This window comes from Piliocolobus tephrosceles, chromosome 16, assembly GCF_002776525.5.
Source record: "Piliocolobus tephrosceles isolate RC106 chromosome 16, ASM277652v3, whole genome shotgun sequence".
In the NCBI taxonomy this organism is placed as follows: Eukaryota; Metazoa; Chordata; class Mammalia; order Primates; family Cercopithecidae; genus Piliocolobus; species Piliocolobus tephrosceles.
This window is the reverse complement of record NC_045449.1, coordinates 55,489,482-55,506,961: the sequence shown is the minus strand read 5'-3', so window position 1 is coordinate 55,506,961 and position 17,480 is coordinate 55,489,482. Positions and strand designations below refer to the sequence as shown.

General features: G+C 38.8%; 1 protein-coding gene across 10 annotated transcripts in view; it reads left to right on the top strand.

Annotated features, from left to right (window-relative positions):
• Window positions 1–17,480, top strand: part of CDC27 (cell division cycle 27) — a 66,584-nt gene that overhangs the window by 35,661 nt on the left and 13,443 nt on the right. For 7 of the 10 annotated variants that reach the window (XM_023192310.2, XM_023192312.2, XM_023192318.1 and 4 more), the window contains 6 exons: window positions 5,082–5,181; window positions 6,472–6,679; window positions 6,883–7,055; window positions 9,631–9,783; window positions 11,491–11,699; window positions 15,718–15,835. In XM_023192310.2, the coding sequence (XP_023048078.1) occupies window positions 5,082–5,181; window positions 6,472–6,679; window positions 6,883–7,055; window positions 9,631–9,783; window positions 11,491–11,699; window positions 15,718–15,835 (961 nt within the window). The remainder of the gene's footprint in view (window positions 1–5,081; window positions 5,182–6,471; window positions 6,680–6,882; window positions 7,056–9,630; window positions 9,784–11,490; window positions 11,700–15,717; window positions 15,836–17,480) is intronic. The other 3 variants (XM_023192313.2, XM_023192311.2, XM_023192316.2) reach the window with 1 other exon arrangement.

The following is a 17,480-nucleotide window of genomic DNA, read 5'->3' as shown; positions in this document are numbered from 1 at the left end:
TTCACCATGTTGGCCAGGATGGTCCCGATCTCTTGACCTCATGATCCTCCCGCCTGGGCCTCCCCAAGTGCTAGAATTTACAGGCATGAGCCACCGCACCTGGCCTTTTTACCATTTCTTATAGTACGAATCGGCCGGTAATGAATTTCTTCAGCTTTTGTGGATAAGAAAAAAAGTTCTGATTTCATCTTTGTTTTTGAACAATATTTTTACCAGATAAGAATTACTTTTTTTTTTTTGAAACAGAGTCTTGCTTGTTGCCTCGGCTGGAGTTCTGTGGCGCAATCTTGGCTCACTGCAACCTCTGCTCACCGAGTTCAAGCGATTCTCCTGCCATGGCCTCCCGAATAGCTGGGATTACAGGCATGCGCTATCATGCTCAGCTAATTTTTGTATTTTTAGTAGAGATCAGCTTTCACCATGTTGGCCAGGCTAGTCTTGAATTCCTGACCTCAGGTGATCTGCCCATCTCGGCCTCCCAAAGTGCTGAAGTTACAGGCATCAGCTGCCACACCTGGCCAAGAATTTCTAATTGACAATTTTTTTAGGAATGTTACTTTACTGGTTTTTTGGCTTATATTGTTTCTGACAAGAAATCTGCTGTCAATCTCATTTTTGTTCCTCTATATGTAGTAATATGTCTTTTCTCTGTTTCAAGGTTTTGTTTTTAATCGCTGATTTTAAGCAATTCGATTATGATGTGCTCTAGTGTAGTTTTCTTGTTTCTCGGCCTTTGGATTCATTGAGCTTCTTAGATCTGTGGATTTATAGTTTTCATAACAGTTGGCTAAATTGGGGGCATTATTTCTTCAAATATTATGTCCATGTCTTATCTCTCCCTCTGGGACTCCAAAGTACTTGTATATTAGATTCCTTGAAGTTGTCCCACAGCTCACTAATACTCTCTTCATTTTTGTTTCCAGTCTTTCTCATCTCCGTGTTTCATTTTGGATAGTGTTTATTGCTATGTCTTCTAATTAATCTTTCTTCAGCAGTGTCAGACCTGTTATTAACCACATCCAATGTTGTTGGGTTTTTTGTTTTTGTTTTTGTTTCAGACATTCTTCTTTCATCTCTAGATTGATTTAGTTTTCTTTTTTCTTTGAGACGGAGTCTTGTTCTGTTGCCCAGGCTGGAGTGCAATGGCATAGTCTGGCTCACTGCACCCTCTGCCTCCTGGGTTCAAGCGATTCTCCTGCCTCAGCCTCCTGAGTAGCTGGGATTACAGGCATGTGTCACCACGCCCTGCTAATTTTTGTATTTTTAGTAGAGACGAGGTTTCACCATGTTGATCAGGCTGATCTCAAACTCCTGACATCGTGATACACCCACCTTCAGGCTGGAGTGCAGTGACACTACTATGGCTCACTGTAGCCTCAAACTCCTTGGCCCAAGTGATTCTCTTGGGTTAGCCTCCTGAGTAGCTGGGACTACAGGCACATGCCACCACATGTGGCTAATTATTTTTATTTTTATTTTTTTGTAGAGACAAGGATAAGCTCTCTATGAGACAAGGTCTTGCTATGCTGTCCAGGCTGATCTTGACCTCCTGGCCTGAAGCAGTCCTGGCTTGGCCTCCCAAAGTGCTGGGCTGACAGGCATGAGCCACTTCATCTAGCCTCTTCTATGTTTTTGAACGTATAGGATATATTTGTATTTTTTTACTGTTTTTGTGTACTAAGTCTGTTACTTTGTTATTTCTAAGTGTTTAAGTGTTTTCTTATATTACTTTTCCTCTTCATTGTAGATTTTATTTTCCTGCTACTTTGTATGCCTAGTATTTTTTTTTTTTTTTTTTTTTTTGAGACGGAGTCTCGCTCTGTCGCCCAGGCTGGAGTGCAGTGGCCTGATCTCAGCTCACTGCAAGCTCTGCCTCCCGGGTTCACGCCATTCTCCTGCCTCAGCCTCCCGAGTAGCTGGGACTACAGGCGCCCGCCAACACGCCCGGCTAATTTTTTTTTGTATTTTAGTAGAGACGGGGTTTCACCGTGTTAGCCAGGATGGTCTCGATCTCCTGACCTCGTGATCCGCCCGTCTCGGCCTCCCAAAGTGCTGGGATTACAGGCTTGAGCCACCGCGCCCGGCCCGCCTAGTATTTTTTAATTGGATGTCAGTTATTATAAATTTTACTTTTTTTCTTTGAGACAGGGTCTTTTACTCTGACACCCAGGCTAGAGTACAGTGGTGTGATCATAGCTCATTGCAGCCTCAAACTCCTGGGCCCAAGAGGTCCTCCCACTTCATCTTTCCGGGTAGCTGGAACTATAGGCACGTGCCACATGTGGCTAATTTTTTTTTAGTTTTGCAGAGATGGGATTTTGTTGTGTTGCTCAGGCTGTTCTCAAACTCCTGGCCTCAAGCATTCCTCTCACCTCAGCCACCCGAGTTGTTGGGATTACAGGTGTGAGCCACCATGCCTGGCTATAAATTTTACATTGTTGATTACTGGATATTTTTGTATTCCTTTAGGTATTTTAAAGTTTTACTCTGAGATGCAGTAAAGTTGCTTGGAAACAGCTTGATCCCTTCAGGTCTTACCTTTTGAACTTTGTCCAGACAAAAGTAGCCTTAGTCTGGACTAACCTTGTCCAACCATTGAGGAAGTGCCCTTTGGGTACTCTCCTCAGAAACCTGTTTAGTATGAGTTTATTCACTCTGCCTATTGAAAGTATGAGCTATTCCCAGCTTGGAGTGAGATCTAGTAATTATTCTGTCTACTTCTTTTCAGTAATACTTTCCCCAGCTTTGGGTAGTTTCTGACCAACTGGTTACAAATTTAAGAATTCCTACTACTCTCTTACATTCAGTAATTTGCTAGAGCACCTCACAGAGTCCAGGAAAGTGCTATACTTAGGATTACAGTTTTATTATAGATGACACACTTAGGAGATCCATAGGATTAGATATGGGAGGGTCTTGATACAGAGCTTTCATGTCTTCTTTGTGGACTCGCCCTCCCAGTGCATCAGTATGTTTACAAACCAAGAATTTTAGCCAAGTTTTGGTGTTCAAAATTTTTATTAGGATTTTTAAATTATGTAGGCATGATTGATGAAATCACTGGCCACATGATTGAACTCAATTTCCTTCCTGGACGAGGTCAGGCTGGTGTTGCTGGCTCAGAGCCCCAGCCCTCTAATCACATGGTTGACTTTTTCTTTTTTGAGACAAAGTTTCACTCTTGTCGCCCAGGCTGGAATGCAGAGGCACGATCTTGGCTCACTGCAACCTCCACCTCCTGGGTTCAAGTGATTCTCCTGCCTCAGCCTCCTGAGTGACTGGGATTACAGGCACCCACCATCATGCCCAGCTAATTTTTGTATTTTTGTTAGAGACGGGATTTCCCCATGTTGGCCAGGATGATCTCGATCTCTTGACCTCGTGATCTGCCTGCCTCAGCCTGCCAAAATGCTGGGATTACATGCGTGAGCCACCGTGCCCGGCCACATGACTGACCTTTACAGCATGGCCAGCCCCCGTCCAGAAACTACCTAGGAGTTACTTCATTAGCATAAATTCAGGCAGGGTCCCAGGAGCTCACAATGAATAACAAAGACATCCCTGTCACTTGAGGAATTCCAAGAACTTAGTAGATCTCGGGAGCCTGGGGCGTGGACCACACAGATTCTTTATTATTTAACACTCAGACACCTACACTGAGCAGTTTTCCACTGAAGAGTCCAGGGAAGCCCTCTGCAGATCTTTGTAGGTCCCCTCTTTGTAGCTCGTTCTTCCCTGTGGTGCTCTGCCTTCAAATTCTGGCTGCTTTGACTTTTCTCAAATCCTCAGCATTTTCTTTTCAACACAGTGGGACCACTGAGCTCTATTTGCATTCTTTTTTCCTGCACGGTGGCCCTAGAGCTGTCCTCAGAAATGTTTTGCCAGTTGTCCAGTGTCTGAAAACCATTGTTCCATGTATTTGGTTCAGTTTGTAGTTATCTGAAATGGGAGAAAAAATGTATTCCATATTACTCTGTCATGACTGGCAGAAGTCTGTTCTTTCTATTTAGAAGTTCTTTTAGAGATTGTTAGAATGGCATAATACTTTTAGCTAAATCATCCAAAAAAAGGTTGTGTGTCATTTGCTCCACATAAAGTGAAGTCTGATTTTGAACTTTGGAAGCCTTTCGTTATCAAACTCCTAGTTTATTAGATGCAGATTAAAAGGATTCGTGTGTGTGTGTGTGTGAGAGACATAGACACACATGCATATATAGAGGTATGTATACATATTATATATGTACATATCGTAAAAGATGAAAATATATATCTCTTTTTATTTTCTGAAATTCTTTGACCCAGACTCAGGTAGCTAGTAGGATTTCCCATAAATTATAAAGTTTAGATAGTTTAGTCCGTAAGTTTACCCACTGTCAATTCTCGATTGTTTCAGATTTTAGGTTTGCTTGCTCCTAAGATTGAAATTCTCATATCTCAGGGTTTGCCTTTAAAGTGAAAATGTACAGAGGCTCTGCTCTAAACAGAATAAACCTTTGATGTAGTTGTTTGAATTTACAAGGAGATGACTTCTCAAATATCATTTGTTCTAGTGGTATTTGTTGACAGATACCCCAGATTTAAGACTGTTTGCCCAACTGTCTTTTCTTTTTTCTCTAATTTGTTGTAGTTGCAAATGAAGGGTAAAAATAATTGATTTATAGATGGGCTTATCATTTATTGATCCAGAATTTTATGAGGATTATTTTTAGTTCAAATTAACAATTTCAGAGAGAGTGAAGATCTGTGCTATAATCTTTACTATTTTGTAGTAACGAGTCATTTTATTTTTATTTATTTTTTATATGAAGGAAAGTTTATTAAGGAGTACTGACTTATGATCATAAGCTGAAGTCCCACAAGAGGCCGTCTGCAAGCTGAGAAGCAGGAAAGCCAGTCCGAGTTCCTCATTTTTAAATACTGTGTTTTCATAGAGAAACCACGAAAAGAACTAATCAAAATCATCAACTTTAGAGTACTTACATAATTAATGTGTATTTTTAAAATATACCTGAATTGAAACAACGGTTAATGGTCATAAATCAAGTAAAATATTAATGTCTTCTATTATAATTTTTTTTTAGTACAACACCTCAGGTATTGAGCCCCACTATTGCATCTCCCCCAAACGCACTGCCTCGAAGAAGTTCACGACTCTTTACTAGTGACAGCTCCACAACCAAGGTAATTTAAAGATTTCTGTATGTCACATTTACTTAATGCTTCCCCTGCTGAAATTTCTGTTCATTGATGACTCCATTCCTAAAAAGTTAATAAAGAGACTATTTCAAATTTAAGAATGTTTTAAATTAGAGGGACATGTATAATTTTTGTGAAGTTAATTAGTCCTTTGGTAAATATTATATAATATTCTTTTTCAATTAAAAAAATTTTTTTCTCAAGTTAAAAATGACAGGAATAATCTTGAAATGGCAAAATTATAGTAGTGGACAACAGATCAGTAGTTATTAAGAGTTAGGCCTCTAGGAAGGATGTTACTATTAAATCATGGCACAAAAGAATTTCGTTGTGGTGGTACAACAGTCCTGTATCCTGATTGTGGTGGCTGATTACACAGATCCATTCAGAACTATGCACACAAACACACGGTTTTATGTAAAAACTGATGAAATCCATATAAGGTCCTTAGTTGATAGTATTGTACTAATTTCAGTTTCCTGGATATGATGATATACTGTGGTTATGTCAGATGTTATTGTTTGCAGAAGAGTGAGTCTAAAATTATTTAAAAATAGAAGTTAAAAAAAACTGGAGACCTGGCAGACACAGTGACTCACGCCTGTATTCTTATCACTGTGGGAGACCAAGGTGGGCCGATCAATTGAGGTTAGGACCTCGAGACCAGCATGGTCAACATAGCAAGACCCCATCTCTAAAAAAAATAATGAGCTGGGATGGTGGTACTCTTTGATCCCAGCTGCTTGGGAGGCTGTGGTGGGAGGATCGCTTGAGCCGGGGGAAGTCAAGGTTGTGGTGAGCTCTGATTACATCATTACACTCCAGCCCAGGCAACAGAATAAGACCCTGTCTCAAAAAACAAAACAAAGGCCAGGTGCGGTGGCTTATGCCTATAATCCCAGTTACTGGGGAGGCTGAAGCAGTAGAATCGCTTGAACCCGGGAGGCAGAGGTTGGGTTGCAGTGAGCCAAGAATTACATCTACTTATTTTCTTACTTTTAAATAATAAATGAGAGTTTGATATACTTTCACAAGAGGGCTACACTTAATGCTGACACACCTTAATCACTATTAGTTAATGTAATTTATGTTCAGAATTACTGTGTTTAAAATTAAATGACTTTGAAGACCTTTGTTTTTATAAACTCTCTTCTGAAAAAAATATAGAATTAATCAAGTTTGTACATTTATTTTATATCTAATACTGGAGAAAGGGCTGAGGAGTAGTCTAAAATACATGAGTATAACAAGTGTGAAATTTCCCCCCTTTTACAGGAGAATAGCAAAAAATTAAAAATGAAGTTTCCACCTAAAATCCCAAACAGAAAAACAAAAAGTAAAACCAACAAAGGAGGAATAACTCAACCTAACATAAATGATAGCCTGGAAATTACAAAATTGGACTCTTCCATCATTTCAGAAGGGAAAATATCCACAATCACACCTCAGATTCAGGCTTTTAATCTACAAAAAGCAGCAGCAGGTCTGTTTTAAATGCTTAATATTATCTTTATATTTTATTATGTACTTATTTTAAGTAAATTTCTTTATGTTCATTACAGTACCTTCATTGTTTTCTATATAGATGTTGGAATTTTTAATAGATTAGTTTGTAATTACCTTTTCTAGAGAACCAAACTGTTTTATTGCGTTTTTTCCTTTGTTTACTGTATTATTTTCTCCCAGAAGGTTTGATGAGCCTTCTTCGTGAAATGGGGAAAGGTTATTTAGCTTTGTGTTCATACAACTGCAAAGAAGCTATAAATATTTTGAGCCATCTACCTTCTCACCACTACAATACTGGTTGGGTACTGTGCCAGATTGGAAGGGCCTATTTTGAACTTTCAGAGTACATGCAAGTAAGTATAGAAAATGGTTATATATGCCTTTCTAGGGATAATTTCAATTTCATTAAAATAAATTCCCATGCTTGAGGAGGCTAGATCTAAAAGATCAGTATTTATTATATAATGTCTATATATTTTATCAGTGTTTATAATGTATAGACACAGTTCTTTCTTGTGTTACTTGTGTTAAGGAGTAATTTAAATTCTTTGCAACTTCTTGGAATAGGTTTGTAGAGACCCAAGTCATCCAGACATTCTTACGTAGAGTGTATCCTATTCAGTTGTATCTGAAAATACATATTTACCATGTAATAGGATTTATATTTTTTCTACAATATACAGAGTTAATTACAGGGATGAATTTTTGACATTAAATATGTTTTATAAACTTAAAGAATGCCATGAAGAAAATTGTGTTTGAGGACACAATGTCCTTATTACAAGGCTTTTACTCTTTGGATTTTAATTAAATTTGTTGCTTAAGTTATCTGTCTCTACCAGAAAAGGAGAGAATGATTAACCTAAAGTCAAAGAAAATTCTAATTCCCAATTTAAATTACCCCTCAGTTCTTCCCAAAGCATTTTCTCCACCCCCAACTTAAAAAAAGAAACCTTTTAGAAACCTATATATTAATAAAATATCTCTAATATGGATTAAAGTTCATATGATTCATTTTTTGCTTAATTTGCTTTCAGTTCATTTATTCAGTATATATTTCTGTGCATATGATATCCTGGACTCTCTTCTAGACTCTGCTAGTCAGACAATTTCTTGCCTCTGTGGAGCTTACATTCTAGCAACAGACAAATTGTAAGCCAATAAATGTATAAGGACAGGTAGCAATAAGTCATGAAGAAAAATGAAGCATGGTGAGGAAACTGGGGGACAATGAAATATGGTGTTTTTGTTTTGCTTTGTTTTTGTTTTTATGCCCTCAGAGGGAACGTTACTGTTCCCTTCATGATCCATGCAAAGATCTAGAGGAAAGGTGTTCTTTGCCACAGAGAATACATACGGAGGATACCTATTCATATAACTTAATTTTGAATAGTACAGAAAAGAGAGTTGAAGACAGAAAGTCTTATTCATTACTAGAAAACCCGTGTTTCGATTATGGTCCTTTATTGGTATGTAGCATATACACAGACAGGCAAGAACTGTGTTTGGAAAAGCCCTTTAAAAAATTATTTCTAAGTTATTGTTTCACAGCTACTTTAACAGAAATGAATTTTATTGTTTCCCCTAGTTATAGTGGTGACCCAAATATTTAACTAAAGAAAGCCTGTGTTTCAACTTAATTTCATGAGTTTTTTCCCATGTTTCTTTTTGTCAATGCCATAATCATTTTTCAAAGGAAGCAACAGATTCTGAAAACTTTGAAACCATATATTTGGCTGATAGGTCTTTTATCTTGTTACCATGCCTACATGAAAATCTTGGCCAGGTGTGATGGCTGAAGCCTATAATACCAGCACTTTGGGAGGCCAAGGAAGGGGGATTACTTGAGCTCAGGAGTTGGAGACCAGCCTGGCCAATATAGTGAGATCCTGTGTCTACAAAAAATGAAAAAATTAGCTGGGTGTGGTGGCACTCACCTGTGGTCCCAGCTACTTGGGAGGCTGAAGTGGGAGGATCACTTGAGTCCTGCAGGTCAAGGCTGCACACTTACCTTTACAACTTTTAAGAGATTGCAAGGAAGTTACAAATCATTAAGCTATTCTCAGATATTATATGGCCACTTCTTGGCATTAAGCACTCAGTTTTAAAATGCTCTTATTTTCTGTCATATTCATTTCATTAAGAACAGTCTAGATATTCCTTATTCTAAACTAAATTGTGAGAATTTATTTTCCTTTCCTTTTTTTTTTAGTACCTAGACCTTTTCTGGCAGCTGAGAATTTTGAACTTGGTAAATTGATAAACTAGGAAACTGATTTTATATAACCTAAATCCTCAAACTTTAGAGGGAGAGAAACACAGTTCTGGGAGCTGTGAATATCATGAGGAAAAAAATTGATCAGGCAGCTGAGGAGAGACCCTGAAGTCAAGAGAGAGATGCAAAGGAAAGGGTAATTAATAGGTAGGGCCTATAATTCCTAGCAGACACAATATTGGTGTGTGTATTCAGGGCTCAATAGGATTGATAACCATAGGATTGATAGCCAGCTTAACCTGTTTTTTCCCTCTAAATTTTCTAGCACAACCTCTCAATAAAAAAATAGTTCAAAAAAATCACCTGGAAATGTGGTTTTTGAGAAGGAAATATTGACTCTTCTTTTGAATTATAGCTTTGTATAGATTTCTCTTCTGTCTTTTTGGTAGAAACTCAAATTTCCCTTTCAAAGTTCATGTTCTTACCATGACTTGTGTATAAATACTAGGTTGACTGTCAATATGGTTGCATCAGTATTTGACCTGCCATAGTAGATTGCTCAATTTGTCCCTGTGTTAATACTCATTCACATAAAAACCATAATACGAGGCAGCATTTAGATCCTGTGAAGATAATGACAAGGGCTTTCCCTGTGTATATATATAAATTATATCAACTTATTTTCTCTTACTAGTTTTTTTTTTTAATTTCAGGCTGAAAGAATATTCTCAGAGGTTAGAAGGATTGAGAATTACAGAGTTGAAGGCATGGAAATCTACTCTACAACACTTTGGCATCTTCAAAAAGATGTTGCTCTTTCAGTTCTGTCAAAAGACTTAACAGACATGGATAAAAATTCGCCAGAGGTATGTTAACCAAAATACTTTGCTTATATAGTTACCTTTTTGATCACCCTCAACAGATAGAGATGAACCAAACAATTCAAACACTATTTAGTGTCACCCACAAGTATTTCTTTTTTTTTCTGTCTATCTAGTCAGGGACTCAGAGAGGAAGAGACAATCCTAGAATGTGCGGTGCAGATTCACAAATAGAAAAATCACAAAGCAGATATTTCATTCAGGATTTATCAAGATTTGACTATGTTAAATTAGCTGTTGTCACCAAGATTAGAGTTCATCTAGCAGAAGTTACATAGATTGAAAAACTTAATAATTTTAAATTAAAATAAATTAGTATTGTCATTGTAAGACATAGGTGCAATTAATTTACATGCTCTAATCTTGTAAGATTGTATTTCATTGCATTTCAAAAATATTAAAATGATACTTTTGGCCGGGCGCGGTGGCTCAAGCCTGTAATCCCAGCACTTTGGGAGGCCGAGACGGACGGATCACGAGGTCAGGAGATCGAGACCATCCTGGCTAACACGGTGAAACCCTGTCTCTACTAAAAATACAAAAAACTAGCCGGGCGAGGTGGCGGGCGCCTGTAGTCCCAGCTACTCCGGAGGCTGAGGCAGGAGAATGGTGTAAAGCCGGGAGGCGGAGCTTGCAGTGAGCTGAGATCCGGCCACTGCACTCCAGCCCGGGTGACAGAGCAAGACTCCGCCTCAAAAAAAATAAAATAAAATAAAATAAAATAATAAAATGATACTTTTGTAACATATCTAAGCTTAGAATTAAATACAGTCAATTCTCATTATTTGCGGTAATTCTGTAGTCAACATGAACACCGAATTAGTGCTACTGAACCAGTGTTCCTAGGAGTGATGGAGAGTTTGAAACAGAGATAGATTGTGGATTATAATCTTAAACCCTAAAAGCAACTCATCCTGGTAGATCTTATTTTCTGTACAAAAGAGAGAATGCTGCTGGGCATGGTGGCTGACACCTATAATCCCAGCACTTCGGGAGGCTGAGGCAGGCGGACTTCTTGAGCTCAGGAGTTCCAAGACCAGCCTGGGCAACATGGCAAAACCCTTCTCCACAGAAAATACAAAAATTAGCCAGGTGTGGTGGCTGGCGCCTGTGGTCCCAGCTGCTCGGGAGGCTGAGACAGGAGGATCACTTGAGCCTAGGTGGCAGAGGTTGCATTGAGCCACGATCACACCACTGCCCTTCAGCTTGGGCAACAGAACAAGTCCAGATCTAAAAAAAAAAAAAGAGAGAGAGAGAATGAGGTTCAGAGGTGACTTGCCTGAAGCCACCCTACTTAAAAGTGCCAGCATTGGGATTCAAATTCTGTCCAGCTGTCCCCAGAGCCAAAGCTTCTTGCACTACACTAAACTACCCCACAGAGTTTCTGTCCCCTGGTCATCTCTGCATGAGAGCTAAAACAAGAAGGTAGAGTCACATTATTCAACCTCAAATGAGAACATACCTTTTGATGACCATGAAAGCACTACGAGTATTGATTTTGATTTTATAAATAAATTTTAGCAATCAGACAAATTCACAAATATGGAATCTGTGAATAATTAGAATTGACTATCTACTGAAGCTCTATTTTTGTCTTTCTGTTCTAAGTTGAGGCTTGATTTTAGTCATAGATTTGGTTTTAGAAAAAAATAAAATTTTAATTCTGTTTGGTTTTTGTTCCCATTTTTTAAGGCCTGGTGTGCTGCAGGGAACTGTTTCAGTCTGCAACGGGAACATGATATTGCAATTAAATTCTTCCAGAGAGCTATCCAAGTTGATCCAAATTATGCTTATGCCTATACTCTGTTAGGGCATGAGTTTGTCTTAACTGAAGAATTGGACAAAGCATTAGCTTGTTTTCGAAATGCTATCAGAGTTAATCCTAGACATTATAATGCATGGTAAGTGCTAATGAAGTGCAAAGACAAAGTCTTACTGATGGTGCTGGCACTCACTAATTTTTCTTGTTAGATAGCTCTTTATTGTCATGAATTTGGTTACTAATACTTAGGGATGGTGCATACTGGTCAATAACTTCTCACTAAAATGTTTTCTTATGAAATGTATGTCTTTATCAAACTCTTAAATTAACTAATGATAATAGAATACCAGATTCTTATACTCAACAGTTTCAGCCTTCTACCAAACTTTTGCAGATACTGTAGTTGTTTTTTGTTTGTTTGTTTGTTTGTTTAGTTTTGTTACTTGATTTGTTACTCTTACAACACCAAAATGGTGATTGGGACAAAAAGTGCTTTGGAAATTGGAAAGGAATAGCATAATTCACTTATTGAATAATAGAAAAAAAATTGAAAACATTCACTAGTTGCTGCTTTCTGACAGTGTTCCAGTTTATTGAGTTACTATTAAGAACTTAGTGTACCCTTTTATTTAGCAGTGTCTCTATTTTTTGTGCTTGTGTATAAGTAGGCACATAGGAAATTACTACCTAGGTCATATTGTTATCAGCTGAATAAGATATGAAAAAGTTTGGTCCTATTTCTGCCTCAACACCATACTTACTGTTGGCATGTATTGTATTTTTCTGGACTGACTGAATAGTTTAAATATCAAGAGAAAGTATAATTCTGAAGTCATAATTTTTGGTCTTTTTTTCTTTTTTTGTCATATATGGTTATCTTTGGAGTTAATTATAGCAGTTGAGTTTTATCATTCGATTTGCTTCTAAATCGGAAGCATTATATTACTAAAACATTTTTTGATTTGTGAATATGTTGTTTAATGGATTATATCTCATTTTACAGTAGTAGTTACATTGCCTGAAAGATGGCCAAAAAAATAGTGCTAGCTTTTGCTGACCGATGTAACAATCAACTTGCCAATACTGCCTTCTCTTCCAATAGATATGTTCTCTGTAATATTTTAAGAACTCAGTTCTTAATAAGACTTGTGGTGTTTTTTATTTTTTTCCCAATCTGGTTGATCCTTGTGTTGTTTTTTTAAATGTGTATTGTCTGTTCAGCTATTTTGCAGTAGTCACATTCTTAAAAAACTTAATCATATCAAAAATTGTGTTTAAAGGGGGATTATTCAGATTCGCAAGCTTTTACTGGGAGGAGTTTAAATGCTGACGTATTTAGGTAATTCTAAATACTGAGCAACTTTATTTTAACTACAAAATAGCCTTTCTTTTGTTTTCACTTTCGCTATCATTAGCATAGTGTTTAATAGCTTTTCTTCATCCATAACACAATTATAATGATATATAAAGCCACTCAAATAAAGCAGATATGTTGTGCTTTTTTCTTATTCATTTGGTGCTTATTCCCCTTCATCATCATCATCATCATCATCTAGTTATGGCCCTGAGAAGTCTCTGTAACATAAACCATCCACGCTATGTTCATTTGACATTTGGAAAATTCAGGAGAAATACCTGTGTATTAACCTAATACACTATTACATAGCCTTTAAAAATTGTAATTTCGAGGTCTATAAGTATAGGAGCATGCTTTTGATAACAGTAAGTGGGGGAGAAGGAAGCCAAACATGACACTATGTATGCTGTAATTATAATAATATAAAACAGAATGTGGAAATAGCATTGTTAGGAGTTCAGCCTTTAGAATCATTAAGGAAGAACCTGGTTAGAATCTTTATTGGCTGTATAACTTTAAGGAAGTCATTTAACTTCTCTAAGTTTCAGTTTCCTTATTCGAAATAAGGATGATAATGGTACCTATGATTCCTCCAGGGATTAAATGAGATAATTTAGCAATGGTCTTGTCACACATGTAATAACTACTCAGTAAAAATTAGCTGTTAAATCTAGAATATGGCAGGTATGGTGGCTCATACCTGTAAGCCCAGCACTTTGGGAAGCTGAAGCGGGAAGATTACTTGAGACCAGGAGTTCGAGACCAGCCTGGTCAACATAGCAAGACCCCTTCCCTAATAACAACAACAACAACAAAAAAATTAAGGCCGGGCGTGGTGACTCATGCCTTTAATCCCAGCACTTTGGGAGGCCGAGTCGGGTGAATCATGAGGTCAAGAGATCAAGACCATGGCCAACATGGTGAAACCCCGCCTCTACTAAAAATACAAAAATTAGCTGGGTATGATGGCGTGTGCCTGTAGTCCCAGCTGCTCAGGAGGCTGAGACAAGAGAACTGCTTGAACCTGGGAGGTGGAGGTTGCAGTGAGCCGAGATTGTGCCACTGTACTCCAGTATGGTGACAGAGTAAGACTCCATCTCAAAAAAAAAAACAAACACACAGTCAGACATGGTGGTGTGTGCCTGTAGTCCTAGCTACTCAGGAGGCGGAGGGGGGAGGATTGCATGAGCCTAAGAGTTCAGGGTTACCTACAGTGAGCTATGATCACGCCATTACATTCCAGCCTGGGCAACAGAGCAAGACGCTGAATTAAAAACAAAAAAAACTATATGGGTTTAGGGGTGTGGTTTCTTTTTTCCTTATTATCATACTTTGATTTGATTTGATTTGATTGTTTTTGCTTGTAAAAGTGACTCTTTAAACTGTTTTAATGGTCTGGGCATGGTGGCTCATGCCTGTAATCCTAGCGTTTGGGAGGCCAAGGTGGGAGGACTGTTTGAGGCTGACTTTGAAACCAGCCTGGTCAACATAGTGAGACTTTGTCTCCACAAAAAATTAAAAATACATTAATATAAGAAGGCTGGGGGCGGTAACTCACACCTGTAATCCCAGCACTTTGGTAGGCTGGTACAAGTAGATCACTTAAGGCAAGGAGTTTAAGACCAGTCTGGCCAACATGGCGAAACCTGGTCTGTACTAAAAATATAAGAAAATTAGCTGGGCATGGTGACACATGCCTGTAATCCCAGCTACTTGGGAGGCTGAGGCACGAAAATCACTTGAACCCAGGAGGCAGAGGTTGCAGTGAGCTGAGATTGCACCACTGCCTTCCAACCTGGGTGACGAAGCAAGACTGTCTCAAAAAAGAAAAAAATATAGGCCAGGCATGGTGGCTCACACCTGTAATCCCAACACTTTGGGAGGCCGAGGCTGAGGTGGGCGGATCACCTGAGGTCAGGAGTTCAAGACCAGCCTGATGAACATGGAGAAACCCCATCTCTGCTAAAAATACAAAATTAGCTGGGTGTGGTGGTGCATGCCTGTAATCCCAGCCACTCGGAAGGCTGAGGCAGGAGAAATGCTTGAACCTGGGAGGTGGAGGTTGTATTGAACCAAGATCGCGTCATTGCACTCCAGCCTGGGCAACAAGAGCAAAACTCTGTCTCAAAATATATATATAAAACAATATATATGTATGTGTGTGTGTGTGTGTGTTTGAGGGGTGGGTGTGTGTGTGTGTATATGCGCGCCTGGGCAACATGGCAAAACCCCATCTCTACAAAAAAATTAAAAAATTAGCCGTGCCTGATGGCATGCACCTGTAGTTCCAGCTACTTGGGATGCTGAGGTGGGAAGATTGACCACTTGAGCCTGGGAGGTCGAGGCTGCAGTGAGCTGTTATTGAGCCACTGCACTCCAGCCTGGGCAACAGAGTGAGACGCTGTCTTTAAAATGTAATAATAATAAACTGCTTTAATGGCTAGGCATTGTGGTTCATGCCTGTAGTCTCAGCTACTCTGGAGGCTGAGGCTGGAGGATTCCTTGAACCCCGAAGTTCAAGGATGCAGTGAGCTATGATTGGCCCACTTCACTCTAGCCTGGGTGACAGAGTGAGACCCCAATTCAAAAAAAAATTTTTTTTAATTAAAAATAAGTAAATAAAATGCTTTAATGATTTTTATCATAACTGGTATTTTTTGCCTCCCCTCTAAGACCACCAGTATTGTTCCACTGGTTTATTAAAATGCCAGATTCTATACTTGTTCTTTTTACTAATTGAACTAAGTTAGCAGCCTAAACTTTATATTTTTAAAAATTATACTTTGTTTTATACTTTCAGGTATGGTTTAGGAATGATTTATTACAAGCAAGAAAAATTCAGCCTTGCAGAAATGCATTTCCAAAAAGCACTTGATATCAACCCTCAAAGTTCAGTTTTACTTTGCCACATTGGAGTAGTAAGTAGCTTTCTAAACATTAATACTCTATTAATCTCCCTTTTGAAATATGTTTGTTATTGATTTAATTGCTATGATAAAAATTGGTCCTTTTTTGTGTTGAAACAGTATTCTGGAGTGTATTACAACCAAAAATACTACCCATTTGGCTTAGCATAAAGAAAAATCACAGAATTGCCCTTATACCTTGCACAAGTCACTTCATTGCTCTGAGCTTCTATTTTATGAATGTCATGTACTACTTGCTTACCTTATAGGGTTGTTCTGTGACTCAAGTAAAATGTCTCCTGGCCGAATGCAGTGGTTCATGCCTGTAATCCCAGCACTTTAGGAGGCCGAGGCAGGTGGATCACCTGAGGTCAGGAGTTGGAGACCAGCCTGGCAAACATGGTGAAACCCCATCTTTACTAAAAATACAAAAATTAGCTAGGCGTGGTGGCACACGCCTGTAGTCCCAGCTACTCGGGAAGCTGAGGCAGGAGAATTGCTTGAACCCAGAAGGAGGAGGTTGCCATGAGCCGAGATCGTGCCACTGCACTACAACCTGGAAAGAAAGCGAGAATCTGTCCCCAAAAAAAGAGAGACACTTCCTATTTTTGAAAGCATGGGCTAATATTTAGCTCCTAAGTTAAGTAGTTTTTTTGTTGTTTTTTGTTGTTGTTGATTTTTGTTTTTTGTTTTTTTTTGAGATCTGTCACCCAGGCTGGAGTGCAGTGGCCCAATCTTGACTCACTGCAAGCTCTGCCTCCCGGGTTCACGCCATTCTTCTGCCTCAGCATCCCAAGTAGCTGGGACTACAGGCGCCCACCACCATGCTTGGCTAGTTTTTTGTATTTTTAGTAGAGACAGGGTTTCACCGTGTTAGCCAGGATGGTCTGGATCTCCTGACCTCATGATCCACCTGCCTTGGCCTCCCAACGTGCTGGGATTACAGGCGTGAACCACCACGCCCGGCCTTAAGTAGGTAATATTTTAAGGCAAATGGTTCCCTGTGTTTTTTAAGCCTCTGAGTAACATAGGCATGTTGTAACTAATTAAAATTCTTATAAGGCAATATGCACAATCATTTTTATATTCATATATTTTAAATATATCTGGTAACAAAAATTGTAATTTGGCTGGGTACAGTGGCTCATACTTGTAATCCCAACACTTTGAGTTGCCAAGGCGGGAGGACTGCTTGTGACCAGGAGTTCAAGACCAGCCTGGACAACATAGCGAGACCCAATCTCTACAAAAAAATTTTAAAATGAGCCTGGCATGGTGGTGCACACCTGTGGTCCTGGCTACTTGGGAGGCTGAAGCACAAGGATCACTTGAGCCTAGGAGTTCAAGGCTGCTATGAGCTAAGAAGGTGACATTGCATTCCAGCCTGGGCAACAGAATGAGACTCCATCTCTTAAAAGAAAAGAAGTAAATTGTACTCTAATAGGAGAAAAGATGTGTACATTATGTTTGTTTGCTTTTTAAAATCTCATTTATTAGCTTCTGTATAAGTATGGTACCTTAAGTTCTTGTTCTCATCATCTCATCCCTTTCCCCCTCTCCCTCCCCTCAGCTTCTCTCTTTTTTCCCCCTAGCAAGTTTAGCTTTTGTGGGAATGGTCATACAATGTCAGGAAATTATGTTAGTTTGAAATGTCACT